Genomic DNA, 19,969 nt, shown 5'->3' with positions numbered 1-19,969 from the left:
CCAGTAAATCCGCTTCCCCCTCCAATGCATCTACTTCGAGAGGAGGCGCCAGCTATAACACTTTCACTCCAAAAGAGAAGCCGAGTGAGCCGGGCTTGTGCCCAATTTGCAAGCAAAATCACTTTGTGTTGTTTTGCCCCAGTTACCAAGAGGCGTCGCCACAAAACCGGAAGATGATGGTCTATCACTACCGGTTATGCTACAACTGCTTGGGACGCCACCGCTTTGCTGACTGCAAGACTAAGGACAGATGTCAGCACTGTCAGAAGCCGCATCACATGTCCACGCAAATTGATGAGACTTCCGCTAAATCGGTACAGGAACCTGCCGTACCGACTCAAGGTAACAAATAGTTCCAATTTTGGTAACTTTTGTTTTGCATTCGCTAACCTAGTCTGCTTTCAGCTCATTCGCTCAATGTATTACTCGCTACCGCGCTCGTTAAGTTGGATTCGCTATCAGGAAGTACACGTACTGCCCGTGTACTCATTGATCAAGGATCGGAGTTATCCTTTGTGACGCATTCGCTAATTAAGAAGTTGGACATACCGCTAAACAAGGCAGCTATACCATTACGAGGGATTGGTAATGTGTCAGCCGGACACTCACTTGGATCATGCCAGGTGTCACTGCATTCGCTACATAGTTCCGCTTGTATTACTATCCAAGCTCATGTGCTTGCTCTATTGACGGTGAACTTGCCGTCATTCACGCTAACCAACAAGAAATGGCCGCACATAAACGGTCTACAACTCGCTGATTTAGACTTCTTAACATCTCGACCTATTGACATCATTCTAGGTGCAGCACCAGCTGCACACATAATCAACGCTAAAATAAGGAACGGTGATAACAATGACCCAATCGCTCAGTCAACGACGCTTGGCTGGATCATCTATGGATCTGTGGACACCGCTACATCTAAATTGACAGCTTATGGTCATCATATCACTGTTGATGATCAATTACAAGACTTGCTGAGCAAGTTTTGGTACCAAGAAGAACCACAGACAGAATTTGCTATACACTACACTGAAGATGAAGGAAATAAATTTCCGAAAGCTGTTGAACCGCTGACAAACACTCGCTACGTTGATGACATCTATGGAGGCGCAGATGAACTCGCTGAGGCAATTGAAGTTGCTCTCGATACAAAAAATATGTGTGCCGCAGGATGCTTCCCGCTTGCAAAATGGGCAAGTAATTCAACAGAATTATTGTCTTAAGTCGCTCCAGTGGAAACCCAAGAAGATACACCACGAGAACTTGGGGATACTACAGTAAAAGTGCTCGGGTTAACCTGGAATTCTACTCAAGATAAATTCCAATTCGGTTATTTGCTACCAGAAGCATCTCCAACTACTAAACGCACAATTTTATCTGAAATTGCTCGCTTGTTTGACCCGCTTGGGTTTTTGGCACCTATCATCGTAAGAGCCAAGATGTTCATGCAGAAGCTATGGCTGCAGAACTTCGATTGGGATGCTACGCTATCACCGTTGCTTCTTCAAGAGTGGAATTTGTTTCGAGATGAACTACATCAGATCTCGAAGATTCAGATACCTCGCTGGAATCATGTAAGAACTGGTGTATCGATTGAATTACATGGATTCTCTGACGCTTCTCAACTCGCTATGGCTGCTGTCGTCTACTTAAAGGTAACTGACGCTACTGGAAGCTCCAATATTTCGCTAGTGTGTGCCAAAACACAAGTTGCACCACTGAAACCAATATCTATACCAAGAATGGAGCTCAATGCCGCTGTATTACTCGCTCAACTGGTACTCTACGTGAAGACAGTCTTGAAACTTGAAAATGTACCAATCTTCATGTGGACAGACTCCGCTGTATCCTTAACGTGGATACGAAACAACCCCGCTAGATGGAAAATCTACATTCGCAACAGAGTTACCAAGATTCAAGAATCGCTACCAAGCGTCAACTGGGATTTTGTTCCTGGGAAACTTAACCCAGCTGACTGCGCTTCAAGAGGTTTAACAGCAGCCAAACTAGAACAGCATTCGCTATGGTGGACGGGACCTAAGTGGCTCAGTCAATCAAAAGAAAACTGGCCATTCTTTGACATCCCTACGCAGACGGTATCACATCTTGAAGAACGTCCAGGTCTGGTTTTTACCATCTACAAGGCAGATTCACACCCGCTACACACGCTATTGGATAAATTCTCTAAGTTGTCACCACTACTTCGCACGCTTGGAATCTGCCTTCGTGCCATCGCTAAATTTAAAAAAGTGCCACAGTCCACACTGGCCACACCACTCTCTACAGTTGACCTGGAGCTCGCTAAGATTTTGCTGATCAAGTATACGCAAAGTCAGTATTATTCGCAAGAGCTGAAACTACTGAAGGATGGTGATTCGCTACATCGAAATCATCGTCTCGCTAAATTGATTCCCTACGTCGACTACAATGGAGTACTCAGAGTCGGCGGTCGCTTGAAGAATTCGCTACTAGATGATGATCAGAAAAATCCAGCTATTTTACCAAGATCATCACGCTTAAGTACGCTACTCATAGAACACTCGCATCAAAAAACATTCCATGGGGGAACTTAATTGACTCTCGCTGATCTACGGAGATCTGTCTGGATAGAAGGTGGTCGTGTTCCAGTCAGGTCTCACATTCTTCGCTGCGTCGTGTGCACGAGACATAGAGGTGTTCGTGCACAACAACTAATGGGACAATTGCCATCCGCTCGTGTAAGACCATCGAAAGCATTCTTACACACGGGAATAGACTACGCTGGGCCAGTAACACTGAAGACATTTCAAGGTCGAGGTGCGAAAACCTATAAAGGTTGGATCGCTGTTTTTGTATGTCTCGCTACATCCGCTATACACATTGAAATTGTCACCGACTATTCTACTGACGCTTTCGTCGCAGCATTCAGAAGATTTACTAGTAGGAGAGGCGCCTGCAGTACCCTATACTCGGACTGTGGTACAAATTTTGTAGGAGCAGACGCTACGCTAAAGAGAGAATTCGCAGCAGGATCGAGACAGCTACGGGAACTTCAGTATTTACTCGCTACAGATGGCACAGACTGGAAGTTCAACCCACCAAGTGCTCCCCACTTTGGTGGCAAGTGGGAAGCAGCCGTCAAGTCAATCAAGTTCCATCTCATTCGAACCATTGGTGAATCGCTATTGACTTACGACCAACTCGCTACAGTTTTAACGCAGATTGAGGCTGTATTAAACTCAAGACCGATCGCTCCGCTATCCGAAGATCCTGCAGACTTAACCGCTTTGACTCCTGGACACTTTCTCATCGGTGAACCTCTAATCGCTGTGCCAGGACCTTCGCTACTGGAAAACAATACCGCTACGTTGTCACGCTGGCAACAATTACAACAAATGTTCCAGACATTTTGGACAAGATGGTCGTCTGAGTACTTACAACGACACCAATCAATATCAAAGTGGCATCATCCATCTAATATCATCAAAGTGGGCTCATTAGTCCTGCTGACTGATGAGAGGTTCCCACCATCAAAATGGCCACTCGCTAGAGTACTCGCATTAAATCCAGGACGAGATGGGTTGACTCGAGTAGTCACCCTGAAGACCGCTACAACTGAACTTGTTCGACCAATCGCTAAACTGTGCGTGCTGCCAGTTCACTCTCCAGATGACAATCCTGTCGACACCGTCGCCAGCGCTGGGGAGAATGTTCAGTCAAGACCCAATTCGCTACCACCTGAGAACGCCGAGCCTCACCAATAGGTCGGCAGCACTATCGCCGTTTGAATAAACGCGCGAGATCTTGGACAATGAGAGAATTCCATCATTTGAATAATTAGTTCCAACTTTGAATAAAAGAGTTGCGACATGAAACGCACTCATTGGCTCAAGATCTCAACGAGCTACGTGGATTTTCGCTATTGGCTGAAATTTCGTCAGCGTCGGCTATTAATTTTCTTATTGGTCTACCGCTCTGACGTCACAAAGAAACCGTTGTGAGCTTTCACTTTACGACGTTTCCTCATTAATTCACAACGTGCTCTTCAAAAGTTCACCTCGTGCTTAAAACCGCTTCGCATTTATAAACGTTTTATTGAGTAATTAAATAAATCTTGTGCTGAATTATATTCAATAATTAGTCAGTATATCAAGGCTGCTATTTGTTGAATATAAATAAATTGTCATCCGCGGATAATTAATTGTAAATTAATTTCCGGGAAGTAACCGCTATCAACCACGTGTTGAGTCTTAATACGTGCTTATTACGTTGCATTCGCTCTCGCGTATTAATTAAGTTGAATTCGCTAATAATAATAATTATTTCTCACAATAATTCTGTACAAAGTGTAAATAAATAGTTAATTTATTTTACCTAAAAAGTGTTTAATTTTTAGTTGTTAAAATTACCATCACCTACACCAGATCCAATTAGTTTATCCTCTTATTTAACATTAATTATTTAAACAGTGTGACTATTAACACGCAATTTTATTCATAAATTGATTTGTAACATTGAATTTTTCAGGCCATGGATTATCGGCCAAAACGTCATCAGTTGCTATAAATTTTTACAAAGACGATGAAATGAGCAGTCTTATGCCAGGGAAAACAGATTTTGTTTCATTGAGTGACGATGATGGTACAAAAGTTCAAATTCAAAAACGTTTAGTACTTTGTAATTCGAAAGAGTTGCATAAGATATTTAAATCAAGATTTCCCCAAATTGAAATTTGATTTTCTTCGTTTGCATCTTTACGCCCAAAACACTGTATTCTAGCTGGTGGATCTGGTCTCACAGTGTGCGTTTGCTTTATTCATCAGATTATTAAACTTATAATTTCAGGCGGAAAGTTACTTCGATTAACTGAAGGCTCAAATTTGCCATTGGTAACTTATAGCGACTGTTTAAATGCAAATGTATGTGAAAATCCAATGACTGAGTGCTACTTTAATACATGTCCTTATTGTCCTGTCGTTGAAAATATAAAACAATTATTACTTACGGAAATGGATAATGATGCGATTGGTGAAGTTAGGTATAAACAATGGGTGTCCACTCCTAAAGTAACTCTTGAAACAACCATTAAATGTACTTCGTATTTTTTGAATACTTCTGTGAAAAACTCGTTGCTCTATTACCATATAATTTCATTGCAAAAAACAAGCGGCTAATTCGAGAGCTCTCAAAGAATCTATAACAGAAAACGAATTTATAGTGATTGTTGACTTTGCTGAAAATTATGCATATGTTGTTCAAGATGCTGCTCCGGGATTTCACTGGTATAACGATCAAGCAACAGTTTATACGGACATTATTTATTATAAGGTGAATAATCAACTTACTGATCAGAGTATGGTTATCATTTTGAATTGCCTGAACCATGATTCTATTGCTGTCCATGTTTATTCTGGGATTATTTTCGATTTTATTGAAATTCTCTCTTCCACGATTGCTAACGTTTATTTTTTTTCGCATGGTGCACCTCAGCAGTATAAAAATTACAAACATTTCAGTAATTTATCACATTATTGTGAAGAGTTCGGTGTAACAGTTGATTGGAATTTTTTCGCAACAGCCCATGGCAAATGGCCTTGTGACGGAGTAGGTGGGACAATTAAAAAAAAGGTCTCGCCAGCAAGATTGCAGTTACCACCTGATCAGCAAATATTAACCTATACAATTGTTTGAATGGGCGTCCAAACTTTGGCAAAGACAAATGTTCGATTCTCAAAAACTGAAGACTACAATTTTATGAAATAAAAATTAGAAGATCGTTTCGAAAATGCAAAAACAATACCAGCAACACAAAAAATACATGAAATTTCGCCGTTAGAAGATTGTATAGTGGAAGTTAGGTCACTTTCTTCTTCAGAAAGTGCGTAAATTACAGTACAGTGAAGAAAAAAAGACAGTCTTCAAGTAAAAATAAATAAAAATAAACATTTAATTTTGAATATTAGAATCAAAGAAAACTGAAATGTTTAATATAAAATAAATTGACTTAAACAGATACAAAGAAATTATTTTTCATTTATTTAGAGGTATTAGGTTAGAACTATGAATTTATTTTAGAGTGCAGATCGTCCTTCTCTTTGTTCCTTACTTATTTAAAAGAATAAAACAATTTTTCGGACGATAACCACTTAAAATTTTCGAATACAATTTTATTTTTCAACTTCTGAAGTTTTACGAAGAAGCCAATAAAATTTCATAATAAATTCACATAAAATAAGCTAAATTCGAAAAAACTTTTTTTTTAACACGGTTTATCAAATATTTTTGGCTGAGTTTTTTCCGCAAACGAAATCTCTAATTACAAAATACAGGCTGTACATCGATGTATTACTGTCTAATCTAGCAAAGTGCGCTTCATTTATTTGATAATATTCGTTTGTTGAAGAGAAAAACCCGGCCAAAGTTTCCATTTATTGCACAAGTGCAACAAAGATAGTACTGTTCGTGGACTTGAGTGTAACAGAGAGATAAGTGCGAACCCCAGTTAATTAAAAACAAAATTAGAAGCGATCGTCGGCACATCTTGAAACTAGCGCAGATTTCTGCAGAATTAGTTGAAGTTTTTTTTGAGTAAAAAAATAAATAAAAGGGGTCGGACTTCGAGAAAATGACGGTTGTTTCGAAAAAATTGAAATATTTCATAGATCCGGACTTCTGAAATTTTTTTCGTATTTTTTTTCTCAAACTACAATAAACAACAAAAATTTTCAATTTGGTGTGGTTCCAATCGGTCAATTTTTGAAAAAGTTCTAGCGATTTAAAAAAAAAGAGCGGTTTTTTCAAAAAATCGTACCATTCTTTAAGTTGGGTAACAAAATTTGAAATAATTTCTACAAATGTCTTTTAGGGGGTAGAAAAAGATAGAAAACAGTGAGCAAAATCGAAGGGGTTCGTGTAAAAAATTTGTCGATGTCGCATGAAATGACCCGTATGATAAACACAAAATCGAACGATCGCGTAGACACTCCAAGCTCTGTAGACCTCTTCTTCCGATATGCCGGAAAAGGTATAATCTGGTGACTGAGGACTTCGGGTGCGTGCTCCGATTCATATTCATGACTGTGCGTGTCTTGATATCGAGGTTTCTAAGCTCTTTTCGGATCCATTAGAGGACACCGAATGAGTAGAGTACTTCGGGGACAGACTTTTCGGAAAGTTCTGATGACCAGATTTTCCGGAGTCTCCGGACATACTCGCTACAGAGAGTCGTTTTAATTTTAGAGACGTCCTGCATAGGACTCTCGTCAATACCTAGATATTTGTACGACCCTCCGGCGTCAAGACGATCAGTGACGCTCCCATCTACTAACTCGATATTTTCACGCAAATCAGAACACTAACCCTTCACCAGATCACCGACCGCGCATTTATCCAACCCAAAAGCCATGCTGACATCCCGTGTATACTCCCCCACAATGTTCAAGGCTATCTGAAGGTGATCCTCATCAGGAGCATATTCCTTCAGATCATCCATGTAGAGTCAGTGGGTGATCGAATACTTTCGATCAGTCGGTGGGTTCACTGAGTATCCACCAGTATAGTGTAGTGCAACAGATATTGGCAGCAGTGAGATGCAAAACAACACAGGGCTCAAAGAATCTCCCTGAACGACTCCTCTTTTGAACTGTACAACTTCAGTCTCACGTTTGTCGATGTCACATAAAATGTGGAACAGTGTTCGCTAAAGCTGCATCGTACACTGTATGCGTCCCACTGTATCACGATTGACCCCAAGGTATTTAAGCAAAAAGAAAATAAGCTCATAAGGTGTTGAGTCAAATGCATTACGGTAGTCGATCCAGGCCTTTCACAGGTTCCGCTGATAGTGGCTCACGTCTTGAATGACACAACGATCCACTAACAGATTCTCTTTGCAACCTGTCAAGCCTCTTTTGCTGCTACGTTGTTCGTATACCTGCTGCCACACAGGTTCTATCATTTCCAAAATGCAATTATTTAAGATTTTAGAGAAAATCTTATGAACCGCATTCAAACAGGTGATAGGCCCGCAGTCCTTTGGGTCAGACAAATCACCTTTCTTGGAGATGAGCACGGTTCACCCTTTTACAAGCCAGCATGGAATGAGCCTTTTTCCTGAGAGTAGTACAGCGAACGTGTCACGAGAGGCAGCACTCGTAGTAGGGACAAACATAAAATATTTTCATTTAAGACAGTGTTATTTACGCTATATTATTTTATTATCTAAAAATAATATTTAAACACAAAAAAATTTTTTTAATAACCACTATGCCAACAAAACATTGTAGTTTTGCGAGGTGTACGTTGGATAACCGTTATCCAGAGGAAAATGTGTTTTTTATACCATTTGTGAAACCTCATATTGACAAGGTTAGATGCAATAAATGGATACATGCGTCAAGGAGAGTGGATTTAACACTGAACTTGGAATCATCAATTACATGTTTTTAAAATTATTTTTGAAATTAAATTAATGAATAAAAAATGAATAGCAAATTTTTTTCACAGTTATATTGGATATAAATCAGAATGACATATAACCTCTATCTGTTACTTAGTCGTATTCATTCATTATATTATTTATTTACTACCATTCATATTTCATTCATGTTTCACTCTGAAATAGATCTTAAATTTATAATTATTTTCAATTTTTCTTGTTACAGTTTGAATTTACCGCTATTTTTTTACCAGAATTTGTATACTAACCTGTCCATTAATTCATTTTTTTCCGGTAACTTTTAAGTTACGGCACGCAAGCCAACGTTTTAATGTGACAACATTATTGTCTTTTACGGTTGAAAATTTTAATTTTGCTCCAGGTACGTCGTCTTCGGTCAAAAACATGTTTTTTATAAGTCCACTTTACTATGTGTTTAAATGGAGCTCTGACAGTGTTTGTCCCTACCGAACTACTAGCGCTGCTAGTGAGTAATTTTTCGTACTTCAGGAAAAAGGATCATTGGTTCGTTGCCTCTGATAAGCGCTGTAAATATCTAGGCCAGATGACTATGTGTGGAAGTTAGTTTCTTCAACCAAAATATGTTTATGCCATCAGGATCTGAAGCAACACAGTTCTTACCATTATTCAGAGCTGAACGAACTTCTTTCACGCTGACTTTAGGGCTATCTTCATCAGCATTGTCGTTTCGGTGTTCTCGACAAAATGCTTCGATGTCGTTGAGAGCTGGAGTGTCACGGTTCACATTCGGTTGATCACCAATCAGCTCGGACTAGGAAGCTTCTACTCGCTCGATGGATGGGGGATCACTAGATACAAATGTCTTAGGTGTCAGAAAGCGTGAAGGACTCAACCGAAACAGAGAGTTATGGGTAAGTCGCTTCCGCTCTTTCTCTCGTGACCTTTTAGCAGTCACTATAGCCTGCCACCTGTTAAGGTAATCTTCTTTAATAATGAGAAGATTTTCCTTATTAAGTGTATGATGCTGATTTCTTAGTTCAGCCGCAATACGGTGGACTTTAGACATAAACGCTTTACGAGCATTTACATATTCAATCACACACTAACTGTGGAAGACATGTTTCCGAAGATCATCAATCGTCATTGAAAGCTGCCCAATGCGCCCTCTCATCTTAGCCTAAGGAGATGAAGTATTTCTCCTTGCTTGAGGTAAGAGTGAGGACGCAGCATCGTGGACAGCTTGATTGATGATGAGTAGAATAGAATATCCGTGAATCCGCGCAGATAGTTCTTGGTTCTCCGTGTCAAGTAGATATTTTGGGTAGTGTATCTTTTTTGAGATACATACTTGCCGTGCGTCAAAATCATTGTCAGCGCCTTCGGAAGAACAACGTCTCTTCTGAAACAGCTATGCTAGAAATGACAGACGGTGAGATAGCATGTTTGTTAACAGTGATCTTCGTGTTCACTGGAGATGAGAGGCATAATCGAAAAGATGTTGGTGTGAAAAATGGCCATGGTGAGGCTGCATATCGCTTCAGAAAGCATGCATCCTGGCCATGTAGCCTCGCCACTCCGGATCACTGTTATAATAGCACATCAAGAGATCAGCTCGTAATTCCACCATCCACCTTAATGCAGTCCGTTGTTCGCCAAGGTCGTCATCATTTGGAATCTCGGTGCTCCGCCCAGCTAATGGGTAGCCCTCATCCAAGAAGGGCTGGTTGTGGGGAGCACTTCCTGGTTCAGCATGATCTTGAGCTCAGTTTTACTTTACATTACGGAGTTAACCTAATGCAAAGGTTGTTGTGCGATTGGTAGTTCAGCAGGTGGAAGGCTGACCTACACTGCCCACGGTGCGCCACGGGGTAACCAGAATCCCCGTTGGCTGCACAACATGCACAACCGCATTGTTATTATTATTATTAGTAGATTTCATATAAATCTAACTATTGCATTTGTCCTCATGATGAAATTTTCGGAAAATTTTGCTACCTCTAAACTCAGCTCGACGAGCTGAGTCAGGATATACATTTGGTTCAAAAGTTTATACATGTATTTGTATATATATATATATATATATATATATATATATATGGGGCATTCCACGCCAAATCAACACTTTTGAATTCGACCCCTTTAATTTGGCTGAAAATTTTTTCTCTTTTTCTACCCTATCAAAAACATTTCACATAATTTTTTCAAATTTTTTCACCCAACCGAAAAAAAGTTATAAATTTTTGAAAAAAATGGCTTTTTTATTTTAAATAGCTATAACTTTTTCAAAATTCGACTGATTGGAACGTTTTTTTTTTTTTTAAATTTTTGTTTTTAAATGTCCTTTTTGAAAAAAAATACAAAAAAATTATTGCAACCTATTTTCATTGTTTTTTTGTAGATTTTTAGAAAAAATCCAACAACCGATTATATGTGCGAGTTACGACAGATGTACTAATGTCTAGACAATCCCCAACTTCTTGGTAAGTGTACCCTTTCACTAGAGTTACTACCTGAGCGGCTTGTGGCGCGGATAAATGCCGCCTAGGCATTATAAAAAATTTAAAAAAACTAACGTTTGCAAAAACTCACAGTGAATTTGTTTTAGTCAGAATTCAAAAATACGGTAGTTTTGAGAAAAACTGTCGATCGGTTCGATTACCAGAAAGCAGGATAGTTTCAAGGAGAACTGTTTTTTTTCAGACACCTTTTAGCTTCGCATAAAAAATAACTGTCCCAATATTCGTAGACCGAATATTCGATTTGCCATGGGGGTACCAACTTTTAATTTATTCAATTAATTTGTGACTAGGGAAATTAAAGTGCGGAAGAGAAAAGTCGGTGAGAAAGTGAGTCACTATATTTTTTTAATTTTCAGCCAATTAAAGAAAAATTTAGAAAAAAAAAAAATTTTACTCTAATTTTCGAATTTTTTTTTTGTAATTGTCGATTTTTTTTTTAAATTCACCAAGTTACTGTTACAGAATTGATGAAAAAATTAAAAAAAAATTTTTTCTTTCATTTTTAATAACAATTATGAACTTTTCGGAGCGAAATTCTTGCTTCTTTAATTTTTTCAAAAATTCAATCAAGTAGGACAAAAAAAACGGTTGGCTGGATTAAATTGAAACTGTGTAAGGTTTTTGTGGGAATATTGAACAGTAAATGGCAGACTTACCATTAGTGGTTTCCGCAATATTTTCGAGTAGGCGCTTGATTTTCCAAAAAACCACGAGAAGCCCTTTTTTGGTTGCTTTTCGAAATTCATGTAATGATTGAAAAAATTTTTTTTTCAAAAAATCACTAGCTAATCCTTGTAGAGAGTTTATTTAAGTTTTCGAAACCAACCTTAAATTTTCTGTGCGATCATCGGTTGCTGAGATATTAATTATCAACGACAAAATGATCTTTTTCCATTTGAACACCGATATCTCAGCGAGAAATGCTCGTATCGAAATCTTTAAAAAAAGCAAATTAAAGCTTGTCACGATATTTAAATATCGCGGCATCTTCGCATTAGGTCGGAGAAGGGCAACAGGTGGCAGCACACGCTGCTCAGCATGTCTCATATATTATTATTATTATCTTACTATTATTATTATTATTTATGTATTATCTTATTTTATTTACTGTGTGTTTATTATTTGTTTAATTTCCTAGGCGAAAATTGCGGCTACATCAGTAAAAATTACTGCATTTTATAGCCGCCGGGATAAATAATTGCGTATTTAGTTATTTTATTATATGATTATTATTATTATTATTATTTTGGTTGGTTGACGCATGCGCGTCAACGCAACAGTTGGCATCGGTAAATTTATTTATTTAAAATAAATTTACTATTTTTATAAATAAACCAAGGCGAAATTTACCTGTAAAATGTATGCATAATTGGCTCTGAAATATGGGAATGGTCATTCAATGTCGGGAATATACAAATTACATGCCAAACAAGTCATGCATCATGTTGGTGTCGATGAGTAAATTAACATGCGACAGGTATATTGCTCCATTGGTTGAAATGAGAAAACATTATAAGATGACGCCGGCCGAGGTGCCGGCATGGGACTCACGTGCTGCCATGGTCAGACGTGGATAATCTCTTGTGAGAGTAAGGTGTGCTGTTATTGCTGTTGCCGCAAAATTTTATAAATTGAGACGCCATTTGGAATTGCCAAGCGTTACAAAGTTGTATTGGCTGTTATAAAGTGCTTGAGACACTTAACAATTATTATTGAAAATACTTCTGGCATTGTTTAATATTATATTGGAAATTCAAACCAATAGAGCCCATCAGCGTGTTATATTACAACGATGACTGTGAGTACCTTTGTGTGTAATACATTGGCGAGTAATTTGTCCCGCGTTGGTGGCCATTCGGGTATATCTCACGTGTGAGTGAGAGAGAGCGTCCAATATATAGATATATTTGCGTACTTAGTTGTCCTGGCGACAAACTTGAATCCAAAACTTGGAGGTAAATCTATGCTATTCTTATTAATAATTATTGGTGACCGTATATGTTGTTGACGGTAAATAATTATTAATATTCACGTTGTTATATTATAAATAATTATTGGTGACCGTGTATATGATTGACGGTAAATAATTGGTGATATTTACAGTTATTGTCTTATATTATTTAATAATTATTGGTGACCGTTCATGTGCTGTTGGCGGTAAATAATTATTAATATTTACAATTATTATTTTACATTTTTAATAATTATTGGCGACCGCCTGTATGTTTTGTCGGTAAATAATTATTACCATTTACGTTTATCATATTTTATTAACTAATTATTGGTGACCGTTTGAGTGGATTGACGGTAAATAATTATTGATATTTACAAGTATTATAGTATATTAGTTAATAATTATTGGTGACCGTGTATATGATTGACGGTAAATAATTACTGATATTTACAATTATTGTTTGTTATTGGTTAATAATTATTGGTAACCGTTCATATGTTTTGTCGGTAATTAATTATAAACATTTATGTTAGTTAGTTATCATATTTTGGGTGCTTTATTATTTTGCGATAACGATTTAATTTATTATCAGTGCTAATTTATTTTGATTTTAATGATTAATATGGGAAAAAAATTGTATGTGTGCGCATAATAATTATGATTTATAATTATTATATTGGCTATCACGTGCGAGTGATAGCAAGCCGGATATTGTTCATTATTTGCGTTATTTGACTATTGGTCAATAATTTATATTGTGAAGTGACTATTATTTTTTTATATTATTGTTTATTGTTTATTATACCCGCAGTAACATAATAATTTAAAATATATCGGGTTAAATGGCTACCAACCCGGGATTTATTTAAATTTTATTATTTATTTATTGCATACTATCTCTTTCTTGCTTTCCTTTTCCAACACCTGAAACTGCTCTCTGTAGTTTCTTTTATTATTTCTTTTTCATTTTCATTTTTCTTGTTTATTATTTATTTTGTTATTTTGTTCGTGGGGTACACGAACTGGCGCCCGATTCGGTTATCTAACCCAGCCTGAGACGAGCTGTGTATCCAGTGGAGATCGTGGGGATCTCCAAGGGATATTTTTTGGTTTTGTTTTATTATTTTTATTTTCAGTTTTACCATCGGTGGGCCATAACGGCTATTCTGCACACACCACACTCCGCCGTGGGTTGTGACAAATAGTAGGAAACGTTATAAGCTGTCTAAATGAGTTATTCGGTACATATAGAGGTTAAGTCAAAATAATTTCTCCAAGTCCGTAGGATACAAATAAAAAACAACAAAATTTCGAAAATTTTTTTAACTTCCCGCTGAGAAAATCGACGATTTTCAAAAAATTCGGGAAGTTATTGGTTTCACCCCGATTTTCAAAAACCGGGTTTTTATCATATGACGACATTTGAAGGTGCTAGGATGCTCTTCTGAATTTTCAGAGCGATGTCTGTATGTATGCATGTATGTGTGTGTGTGTGTGTGTGTGTGTGTGTGTGTGTGTGTGTGTGTGTGTGTGTGTGTGTGTGTGTGTGTGTGTGTGTGTGTGTGTGTGTGTGTGTGTGTGTGTGTGTGTGTGTGTGTGTGTGTGTGTGTGTGTGTGTGTGTGTGTGTGTGTGTGTGTGTGTGTGTGTGTGTGTGTGTGTGTGTGTGTGTGTGTGTGTGTGTGTGTGTGTGTGTGTGTGTGTGTGTGTGTGTGTGTGTGTGTGTGTGTGTGTGTGTGTGTGTGTGTGTGTGTGTGTGTGTGTGTGTGTGTGTGTGTGTGTGTGTGTGTGTGTGTGTGTGTGTGTGTGTGTGTGTGTGTGTGTGTGTGTGTGTGTGTGTGTGTGTGTGTGTGTGTGTGTGTGTGTGTGTGTGTGTGTGTGTGTGTGTGTGTGTGTGTGTGTGTGTGTGTGTGTGTGTGTGTGTGTGTGTGTGTGTGTGTGTGTGTGTGTGTGTGTGTGTGTGTGTGTGTGTGTGTGTGTGTGTGTGTGTGTGTGTGTGTGTGTGTGTGTGTGTGTGTGTGTGTGTGTGTGTGTGTGTGTGTGTGTGTGTGTGTGTGTGTGTGTGTGTGTGTTTCTTATTTTTTTTCTTATATTTATAAGTTTACACGACACAAAGGTTACACGCACTTCTGACACCAAATTGTAGTGGTTGGCATCTTTAATTAAAATCACTTATACACTACAATGATAACACACTTATATTAGAAATAATAACATCACAATTAACAGCAGTAAAAGAAAGCAAGGGCAATATATAGTTTATTGAGATACAATGTTTGCTGTTTAACTGTCAATATAAGACTGACTGACTTTAATCGCGCATCTATAAAACAAGAGAAGAAGGCATTCGTTTTCTAGCTATTCAAAAATTTAAAAGATCAGTTTCACATTCGTTACAATATTAATAAGCGAAAATGAAAAATCGATATCTTTAACTTCATACGAGCTAAATTTGTCATTATTAACAGATTATGATTTTAAACAATTATTTCTTATGAATGTATGTAAAGGGAGCTCGTAATTATTCCGTAGTCAATATAAATGTTCAAGTATAAAAAACCTAACTTCTCTATGTATTAGTAATTTTTTTTATAATTAATATGTTCTGAAATTTCCCTTCGGAACGAAATTCACTCCGGGAGATTAAAGAAATAGAAAATCATTCACTCCACGTTTACTCCGTATTTATTCCGCAAATTTTTTTACAGTGTGGGCATAGTAATTAATCATCTAAGAAAAACGAGTTACATATGCCTATCCATGGTCATATATAGAGCCTATATACTTTTTAAACGATTTTATATATAATTATACACTGTAAAAAGAGCGGTGTTAAAAATGGACTCGTTTTAATTCCGCCCGGTGTAAAAATGAAATTACACCGGGGTAGGAAGAGTAATACACCGGTGTTAAAAATACCGGTGTTAAAGCGGGGTAACCGGTGTGGAAGCGGAGTAAAACCGGTGCAAAAGCGGGGTGACCAGGTAAAAGCGGAGTAATACCGGTGTAAAAGCGGGGTAAATTGCGTCCGCTTGGAGTATTAACTTCAAAGATTATAAAACACAAAAAATGTCAGTTCTTTATGAAAATTAATAAAAAATATCATTTATTAACAAGTATAGTGATCGAATAAGTAAAAATATTCACAAAGTAAAATATTTTAACACCAGTAAAGAATATTTACACCGGCGGCGGCGTTATTTTAACACCGGTCTAGAATATTTACACCGGTGGCGGCGTTATTTTAACACCGGCACTGAATATTTAAACTGGTGGTGGCGTTATTTTTACACCGCTTTCGGGGGTAAATTTAACACCGATAATTTTAACACCTACACCGCTTGGACTTACCCCGGTGATTTTTTACAGTGTATAACCAAAATCACACATATCACAATTCCTTACATATAGGATTTTACAGCGCACGAAAAAAAAAATAAGAAATTTTTTTGTTATTACACTGTAAAAAATCACCGGGGTAAGTCCAAGCGGTGTAGGTGTTAAAATTATCGGTGTTAAAATTACCCCCGAAAGCGGTGTGAAAATAACGCCGCCACCGGTGTGAATATTCTGTACCGGTGTTTAAATAACGCCGCCACCGGTGTAGATATTCTTTACCGGTGTTAAAATATTTTATTTTGTGAATATTTTTACTTACTCGATCACTATACTAGTTGATAAACGATATTTTTTATTAATTATCATAAAGAACTGACATTTTTTGTGTTTTATAATCTTTAAAGTTAATACTCCAATTGACCCCGCTTTTACACCGGCATTAGTCCGCTTTTACACCTGTTACCCCGCTTTTACACCGATATTACTCCGCTTCTACTCCGGTTACCCCGCTTTAACACCGGTATTTTTAACACCGGTGTATTACTCTTCCTACACCGGTGTAATTTCATTTTTACACCGGGCGGAGTTAAAACGAGTCCATTTTTAACACCACTCTTTTTACAGTGTACTAATAATAGATTTTTAATTATATTTTGCTGTTTTAAAAGTGATGTATTCTTTAAATCTCATATAGCACAAGTAAACATAGTAGTCATTGTCGGTAGCGTTTTTTTTTTTTTAATTTAGTTGAAATTACTATACATAGCTATGTATATATTGGAAATTTTAATATATGGTCATATATAATTTACTTTTCCCGGACAATTAAATAACTATTTGATAAATACAATTATTTCTATTCTATTCAATCAAATAGAATAATAATAATAGTAATAATAATAATAATAATAATAATAATAATAATAATAATAATAATAATAATAATAATAGTCCATATCCTCGTGTCTAAGGTCAACCATTTTCAAGCTTCGTTGTCGGCCTTTTCTCGGCCCAGCGAGTTTCGGCCTTATGTTCACTACCTGGGCCTCTTTTTGGCCGAGAAAAAAAATTATTTTTTTTTCAGTTTGAAATATTTTCACCCGAAGCAAGCATGAGAAATTACTAATGAATAAATATTATTATATGAATATTCAATAAATATTACTAATTATGTTAAATGTCATAAAGACTATGTCAATTATAAAAAGTTTCCTTATTACATTTACTTACGTCAGTGAATTTCGCTTTATTTTTTAAAATATGTAACACAATTTGATAATTTGTTATTTATTGTATTAGTTAAAATTCTGTAGTCGATGATTATAGTTCAGAATAAACTAATTCGAATTCACAATAAGGAACTTCGAATTTCAGTAAAATGTTGGTACAGTAGTTTAGCATTTTTAACTTCCCGCTGAGAAAATCGACGATTTTCAAAAAATTCGGGAAGTTATTGGTTTCACCCCGATTTTCAAAAATCGGGTTTTCATCATATGTCGACGTTTGAAGGTGCTAAGATGCTATTCTGAAATTTTTAGAGCGGTGTGTGTGTGTGTGTGTGTGTGTGTGTGTGTGTGGATGTAAACCTCTCATATCTTTTCGATAAATGATCCGATTTAGATGGGTCTTGCGGCATTCGAAAGATACCTTCTGAACTTAGATTTTCAAAAGAATTTTAGACCATTTAGTCAAATAGACTCTGAGATATTTAAGAAATACGAAAAAAAAAAAAATTTTTTTTTTTTTTTTTTTGATATTTTGAAAACTGTGGAATTGATCAATTCCAAAATCTTATCAGCTCTAGAACTTGATAAAACGCGTCGATTGCCGCCTCAACCATCAAAATCGGATAATTCGTTCGCGAGATATCGTGGGAGAAAGAAATGCCAAAAAATGGTTTTTTATAAAACAATGGCATACAAAAGTATTTTCGAGCTCGAAAATGTATACACAATAATGTTTTCGAGCTCAAGGAGCTCGGAAACAGCTGGAAGTTTTAGGGCTGGCCCGCAGGGTTAACCGATAGACCGATTTTTTTGGTGGTTTTCTTAAGATTACTCAAAAAAAATGTTGAAACAAATTTTTCAAACTCAGTTCCGAAGACTAGACACTTAGAGCTACAATTTGGTTTTTTTAATTTGCTGTACGAGCATTTTTCTACAAGTTACAGCCTGTTGAACATCCCCAAAAAATTTGAATTTTCTTCTTGCTTCCTTAATTTTTGTGAGGAGTGTATCTCATGTTTCGACCTACCTTTGGACTGACTCATCCACCCCACTAGCCTGGGTTACTAGTGAAACTACAAGATGGAAGGAATTTGTCTAAAATCGAGTTGAAGCGATTCAGCAACATTCTCCAGAAGCTCAGTGGAGATACATCTGAGGGAAGCAATACCCTGCTGACTGAGCTTCCCGGGGCCTCACCGCGTCTCAACTTATCAATCATCAGCTGTGGTGGTCAGGACCCAGCTGGCTAGCTGATCCTCCTACTCAATGGCCATCTCATCAAGTTCTTAGCTCGATACCAGTTGAAACCGAGCAAGTAAACTCAGAAATGAGACCTTGCAAGTCTCACTTGCTGGTTCGAAAATCAGCATCTCACCCCTCTCTCCTGCTGAACTACAAGCAGCTCTTGTCTACTGGATAAAAACTACTCATCAGCAACTTTTCTTATCAGAAATCTCATCACTATCTTAAGATAAAGCTCTTAAGAAATCTCATTTTTTCACACCACTCACGGCATTCATCGACCAAGCTGGTCTCATCAGAGTCGAAGGACGTCTCCAGAACTCTACTTTGGATTCTGACAGCAAACATCCAGCGATCCTTCCCAAGAATCGTACACTCTCACGTCTCATCATCGCAGACTCTTATATATGCACTTTCCATGGAGGTAACCAGCTCACACTGTCTTATGTTCGCAAAAAGTGCTGGATCCTGGGTGAAAGAGCACCTATCAAGAACTTTATTAATCGCTGTCTTACATGCGCGCGCATGCGGGGAGTCAGATCTCGACAGCTTATGGGTTAACTTCCATCTCATCGGGTCTCACCATCTCTCGTCTTCGAGAACACTGGAGTCGATTACGCAGGTCCAGTGTCTCTGAAGTTTTACCAAGGCCGCGGTACCCGATGCTGCAAGGGCTGGATCGCTGTCTTTGTGTGTCTCGCAACATCAGCCGTTCATCTAGAGGTTGTCAGTGACTACTCCGCTGAAGGTATTCTCAAGGCGTTCCGCCGTTTCACCAGTCAACGGAGAATTCGCCGCACACTTTGAAGTGATTGTAGAACAAACTTCAAGGGTGCTGATTTACTTCTCAAGCAACTTCTCACCGGCGCTCTCAAAGAATCATCTCCTCTATAGCAACATCTTGCCAATGACAACACTGAACAGTATAACGTACTACTACTTGCAATTCAACCGCTCAACTTACGTTAAAATATTCTCAATAATTAGCTAGTACATCAAGGCTACTATTTCTTGAAAATATAAAATTTGTTGCTTGCGTATAGTTCATAATATATTAATTAACGTGTTCTGACCAGCTACCGATCACGAGTCGAGTTTTCATCCGTGACATTCGTATAGTTGCATTCGCTATCACGCATAATTGACAGTCGCATTCGCTATAAATATTATATCTTGCGCTTTTTCAGTGTAAATATTGTAAGTAAAGCAGCTAATTTATTCATCTTTGTTTTTGTGTTAATCTTTTATTATTGAATTAACCACACTTATACCAGAATCTTTTTATTCATT

General features: G+C 37.5%; 2 protein-coding genes across 2 annotated transcripts; both read left to right on the top strand.

Annotated features, from left to right (window-relative positions):
* The first annotated feature begins 1,442 nt into the window (after positions 1 to 1,442).
* Positions 1,443 to 2,576, top strand: LOC130676901 (uncharacterized). The gene has a single exon (XM_057483410.1). The coding sequence runs from the start codon at positions 1,443 to 1,445 to the stop codon at positions 2,574 to 2,576; it is 1,134 nt and encodes a 377-aa protein (XP_057339393.1).
* Positions 2,577 to 2,696: 120 nt separating this feature from the next.
* Positions 2,697 to 3,746, top strand: LOC130676900 (uncharacterized). Its single transcript, XM_057483409.1, has one exon. The coding sequence runs from the start codon at positions 2,697 to 2,699 to the stop codon at positions 3,744 to 3,746; it is 1,050 nt and encodes a 349-aa protein (XP_057339392.1).
* The last annotated feature ends 16,223 nt before the right edge of the window (positions 3,747 to 19,969 follow it).

The sequence above is a fragment of the Microplitis mediator genome, chromosome 11 (genome assembly GCF_029852145.1).
Source record: "Microplitis mediator isolate UGA2020A chromosome 11, iyMicMedi2.1, whole genome shotgun sequence".
Taxonomy (NCBI): domain Eukaryota; kingdom Metazoa; phylum Arthropoda; class Insecta; order Hymenoptera; family Braconidae; genus Microplitis; species Microplitis mediator.
Note: the sequence above shows the minus strand (reverse complement) of the source record. Positions and strands in the feature narration are given on the sequence as shown.

Excerpts from the sequence above, each read along its gene's own strand:
- LOC130676900 (XM_057483409.1), top strand. The coding sequence starts at position 2,697 with ATGGGACAATTGCCATCCGCTCGTGTAAGACCATCGAAAGCATTCTTA.
- LOC130676901 (XM_057483410.1), top strand. The coding sequence starts at position 1,443 with ATGTTCATGCAGAAGCTATGGCTGCAGAACTTCGATTGGGATGCTACG.